Raw genomic sequence first — 6,046 nt, forward strand, 5'->3', positions numbered from 1 at the left:
ACAGGGAGGCAAGATCCCCATCCGCTGGACGGCCCCGGAGGCAATAGCCTACAGGAAGTTCACCTCGGCAAGTGATGTGTGGAGTTTCGGCATTGTCATGTGGGAGGTCATGGCGTTTGGGGAACGGCCTTACTGGGACATGAGCAACCACGAGGTTTGTCTTCATTTCTCAACTCTTTTAGTCAGGACATCATTGGAACGATGTAACAATTTACCTAAATAAATAAATAAATACCGTCTGCAGGTGATGAAGGCCATCAATGAGGCGTTCCGGCTGCCAGCGCCCATGGACTGTCCGTCGGCCGTCTACCAGCTGATGCTTCAGTGCTGGCTTCAGGATCGCGCCAAGAGGCCGCGTTTCGGAGACATCGTCAGTCTGCTGGACAAGCTCCTGCGCAGCCCAGACTCACTAAAGACCATCGCAGACTTTGATCCACGGTAAAAAAAAAAAAATAATTATACCATACCTTTAATAGATATCTTTTCTGGTGTGGATTCAGTCCTGAGTGTATGAGGTTCTTTGAAACCAACGTCCTTCAAAAAACTATGAATCAGCATTTTGTCTGAGTTTTAGTTTGTGATGAATAATAAATTTTATTAATATATAAAGAAAATTGGGAATTTGTGGAACTACGTGTGAAAATAACACTGAAGTAGTTCAAATTGGGTGAGGCTGCAGAGTAAAAATAGTAAAATCACGGTACACGTGTCCCTTTTGTTTCTGATTCTGTGAGTGAAAGCGTGTTTCTCCTATTGAGACAGAGCAGACACCAGAGACAGTGAGAAAGAACAAAGAGATGTCATCCCCATATGTTAATTACCTCTTACCCCGACTCCCTCAACCGGTTTTTTTTTTTTTTTGTTGTTTTGTTTTATCACCAACTGGTTTCCTGCACAGTAATTACAGACCTCAGTCATCTGTCTCTTGTTGTGGGAAAGCGTGTAAATAATTATCATTAACGTTTAGGTCTGCTCCCTTTCTTTTCCCAGGGTTTCCATCCGCCTGCCCAGCACCAGCGGCTCGGACGGCTCCCCCTTCAGGTCGGTGTCCGAGTGGCTCGAGTCCATCAAGATGAGCCAGTACAGCGAGAACTTCACCCGCGCCGGCGTCGTCACTATGGACCAGGTGCTGCAGATGAAGAATGAGTGAGTGACAACACATTAACTTCAATATGGACTGTGTTCATTTTCTTGACGCGCATAAAAAAGCAAAAAAACGAATATATGAATAAAAAACAAACATAGAAACAGAAAGTAAGGTACTTATATGTTTGTTTTTATTAGTTAAAACTGCAGTATCTAACTTTAATTTAAAAAAAAAAAGTTTTGAGTATTTCTTTAAATTATCATTACATTGTAACACTGTACTACAAGAAAAATAATTTACGAAAAAATGAGCTCCTCTGTCGTCTCCCAGTGCTCTCGCTGGCAGACACACACCACTTAGTCAGAAACAACCAATCAGAGCCAGGAGGAGGGTTTTAGTGCTATCAATCACATCCTTCCACCTTTGCTCTTTGCTAAGCTAAAGCTGGTTCACAACATAGCCTGCTACAAATGCTAAGGCTAGCTAGCATATCCATCTGTAACAGTGGATAAACTTTGTTTTCCACCATTTGCACATTGAGCAGCGCACAGGAGCTTGATTGACAGTGCTAAGACCCTCCTCTTGGCTCTGATTGGTTGTTTGTGACTGAGTAGTGTATTTCTGCAGACCACAATAGCAGCTCAGGAATTGGAGGAACTTTTCACAGATAATCTGTCTCATGGCATACTGTCACAACATGGTGACATTTTAATAAATATGGAAAAAAAACAAAAAAAAAAAACCCATATTTTTATTAAAGTCACAAACTGGAGTTTTAAGGAATCTGATCAGCTTAATCATTCAGGTGTGATTAACCTAACTGACCACTAAACACTATTTTTAAACTGTTTGCAGCTTGAGGAAAATTTCAAATGGAAAATCTAACGGAGTGAAGGAGCGGTGGGCACATTTTGTGGTGGAGTTGTGGTTTCTGTTGCTCTTATTCAGCTGCGCTCTCTCCATTCTCATCCTGCCCTCAGCCCAGACACACATAGGCCAGCACTTTTGTCGGAGCCCTTAAAAACCACCAGTTTTGCTTGTTTGGGTCAGGAACCTTTTGTGGCTTCTCCAACATTAAAGGAGAGCGGCATAGACTGCAGCCAAGTGGAAAAAGATCGACTTGAAGCTGAAATAGACGGATTTGATTCGAAAGCCTAAAAGGAGACTGAAGAAGTTGGCTTTTGTGCCCCCTAAAGTTTTCACAGCGCAGTTTAAGGGAATTACACCTTCCATGGTGTGTAGGAGTCCTGCAGGAGGCAATTTACCCAAACAGGCGCAACCGTTGGTGGGTGGGGGGGAGTCTATGGTAAAACACATAATTTAAGGTTCCTTTTGAAGAATAATGAAGGCCAGAGAGTTTTTAACCCCATAGCAAAAAAAAAACCCCCTTTTTTTTTTTTTTTTTTTTTTTTGCCATTGCACGTGCTTAGGTTTGTAACCATGAGAACAAGACAGGATGAGGTTTAAAAAAAATCCCAAACTGTGTTATAAAGAATGTAGGAGCGCTGTAGAAAATCCCAGGGCAGGTTTGACTAGTTTATAATTTTAGAGTTTCATGCTTGCCTTGTTCTAAGGTGGTCCTACTACCGATTGTTTTCATAAATTAAGCTTTTTATATGTCACATTTGGTTAATTAATTGCATAAAAAATTAAAAATGATCAAACAATTACTCACATTTTTTTTTTTTTTTTTACATAAATAAGTCAGAATGTTTAAATTGTGTTTCTGGTACGTCTGTAAATCTGACATGCAAACAACATCCTCAAAGAAAGCTGCTTTTCTTGTTTTCTGCAAAAAATTATTTGATGGGACGTTAAAAAGACTGCTGTTGTGGGCAAAAAGGAGTTAGCCCATTGGCTAAGCTATTAACCATAAAATAGCATCTCAATGCAAAACATGTTGCAGTAAAATGACTCTAGGTTGTTGCTAATGCTAACTTTCCTGCAGTTGGTTAGTGCTTACAAAATGCAAACCACTAGCTCACTGCTGCGCTAGCAGCTCCTAACCCACAGCGGACCCTGCCATAACTCGCAGAGGCTTGTTACCATGGCTACCGTTGACGTCAGTGAGAGATTTTCTGTAATGTTAGGTTGTTTCTCTGTCATTATCATAGCTGCAGCACAATGGCAACTTTGAACTTGTATGCTCAAGGTTAGTGTGAGCAGCATGTACACAGACATGATTGACAGCACCATCCTACTGGCTCTGATTGTCTGTGCTTTTCTGCAGATGGCTGTAGGTCCACAGGTTTCACCCAGAAAAATGTTATTATTGAGACAAATATGAAAACCTGTATCATTCTTACTCTTCTCAATAAGCAGTAGTTACTACCTCTTGTTGCTCTGTCCTCCCAAAGCACTAGTAGGTGGGTCGGTTCATAGATAGAGCGTCCAACTTAAAACACAGAGCCTCGTATCCCGGGCTCGTAATATTTGACTGGATGATACTTTGGGATACAAATGAAAAATTAAACAAAAAACGTAAAAATGCTATTTGTCGTGACATCTCGTGCCACGCAAATTTTATTAAGCTCCAAACATACATGTAACTAACTCTCCTGATCCTCGGGAAGACATCTGCACCACAAAGCCGAGACGAGCCCTTTTGAAGTGCTTGTCGTGCAGCATGGTGTGATTTCTTGTTTCCATCTCGGGGCATCTGGTAGCACTCTCTGGAAACCACCAGTCATTTACGATCCACCCTCTGCTTCCCAGACAAAGTGATTCATGGTCAACGGGGAGAATCCTCGTTAAGTAATTAAAGCTGTAATTAAGGCTTTGACTCCGGGCTGGTGTTTATGCAGGGCTTTTTGCAGGATTCGCATGTGTGTCTCTTTGCAAAGTGAAACCCCCGCTAATGCTCGTTTTATTGTGGAAGATGAGTTACACCTTTTGGCAGAGCGAACTTGGAATGCGCCCCACCTAGCTGGACCGATTTAAAAGTTCAACCAGAACGCGTTCAACTCTAGGCTGGCATTTCATCACCCTAAATGAGTCTGTGATTACTCCAAGACTTTGGGAGGCTGGAAGGATGCATGTGGAAACTGTTGGAACGAGGCCAGGGTGCAAATATGTGCGCAGCTCTTCTTCAACACCGCTCTGTCTCTCCTCCACAGGGACATTAAGAACATCGGCGTGCGACTGCCCGGCCATTTGAAGAGGATAGCTTACAGCATCTTGGGCTTGAAGGACCAGACCAGCACCCTGAGCGTGTTTGCTGTGTGATCCTCCGAATGAAAGGGATGTGAAATTGGACACAGGCAACCCTTTGAACTCCCCGGCCAAGCTGGAGCGTTCTGCGGGGAACGGCACCCAAACGGCAGAACTAGGAGAGAAATGTGCCAAGCTTTTGGGCCAAATTGAACAGAATAATTTTCTGTTCCTTCTATAGTTTTTCTTTTTTTTTTTTTTTTTACCCACAGGGAAACGGAGCACATACCTTCAACAGATGTGTAATGTAGACTTTTGATATTTAAATAGCTATTTTTGTACTATAGTTGTCTTCCGTACGGATGCGATTCGTCGCTCATTCACTTTCGTCCGTTTTCCATTCCTGCTTCAGCTTTATGAAATTGCACCCTGAGTTTGTTACGAAATGAACAGGGAGAACGTTTGTAAGAGCAGCAGAGTCCAGTCAGAGTTCAGATTATGAGTCTCTCACTGATTGGCTCTCAGGAGGATGAAATGAGTTTGAGCTAATTCAGATTTAGGGTTAAAAAAATAAAACAGGTTGTGAATGTTTCTGCTGGTTCTGTGCAGAAATTAAGCTATGATCTTATGGGTGGTGTTTATATACAAAAAAAACAAAACAACAACAAAAAAAACACAAAACAGGATGATTAGGTACTTTTTTTTTCTTTTTACAAAGTAAGTTTTTTATTATTATTATTCCTCTTTTGCAATGAACTGTTACAAAAAACATCAACAAAAACATTTTTATTAGAATCATATAATGTAGCACTTGGAGCGAGTCTCATATTTGTCACATGATTGTAAACATAAACGGGCATTTACAACCAAAAACGGACGAGCTATTTGTGTCCTCTGAACCATTTTGCATTTTGCCTCTTTTTGTCGGGATTTCGTGCAACAGACCAACACAGTGCTTTGTACTGGAAGGCAAATATTAAAAAAATAAAAGAAAAGTCATTCCCACAGCATGGCGCTGCCACCTCCATGTTTCATGAGGAAAAATGTTGTATCTGTGCCTGAAATGTTTTGTTTTTTTGTGGTGCCATAGCGACCCGATAGTGCCTACTTTGACCTGATTACTGAGTTCCTTACATTGTTTGGGGATAAACTGCAAACAGTATTTTATATGACTATCTGGCTGCAAGTGGTTTTGACTTGCCACACTTCCATTAGAGCAAGATTTTAATGTGTCTGGTAAAAGCTGTCATGTCAACAGATTCTCCTCTCTGGGAGTTGGAGCTCTGCTGCTGGGTTTCCCTCCCATTTTGTTTTACGGCCTCATCTCGCTTTAAACCTGGCTCTAACTTCAGCACAGGCCTGTTTGGTTTGGTCCGAGTCAAGTCGAGTTCATTTGTTTTCCACATTTCAGCAACAAAAGCAGCTCAAAGTGCTTTACACCATAGAAACTTAAGCAGCCTATTATGAAACGGGCAATAAAACATTATATTTTGCCATCATCCACATCATGAAGCAAATGTACATTAAACATACTAATCAATGTTCCAGATCGGAGGCAGCTCTGGACAGGTCGGTTTTTGGCTTCAATTTAAAGAAGCTCATTGCTGTTTGCGGTGCCGTTGGCTGGACTTTATTTAGAAACATCAGAGTAAAAGGGGGCTCAAAGAGTTTTAAAACTTTCCGTTGTTCTTCCATTTTGCGTTGATGTACTGCTTTGTGTTGGTCTGTCACGTAAAAAAAAATCCCTACCAAATACTTGTGATTTTGTGTTTTGTAATTTGCAAAAATGTGAAAAAGTCCAAGGGTATT

At 41.4% G+C, this 6,046-nt stretch overlaps 1 protein-coding gene across 1 annotated transcript; it reads left to right on the plus strand.

Annotated features, from left to right (window-relative positions):
- Positions 1 to 7: 7 nt before the first annotated feature.
- LOC106961952 (ephrin type-A receptor 2-like) lies at positions 8 to 4,915 on the plus strand. Its single transcript, XM_015056084.1, has 4 exons — positions 8 to 154; positions 245 to 438; positions 991 to 1,146; positions 4,204 to 4,915. Exons 1-4 carry the CDS (start codon positions 98 to 100, stop codon positions 4,310 to 4,312), a joined length of 516 nt encoding a protein of 171 aa, XP_014911570.1. The 5' UTR covers positions 8 to 97; the 3' UTR covers positions 4,313 to 4,915.
- Positions 4,916 to 6,046: the final 1,131 nt, after the last annotated feature.

This window comes from Poecilia latipinna, unplaced genomic scaffold, assembly GCF_001443285.1.
Source record: "Poecilia latipinna isolate Pla-1442-1.1 unplaced genomic scaffold, P_latipinna-1.0 Scaffold1352, whole genome shotgun sequence".
Classification (NCBI taxonomy): Eukaryota; Metazoa; Chordata; class Actinopteri; order Cyprinodontiformes; family Poeciliidae; genus Poecilia; species Poecilia latipinna.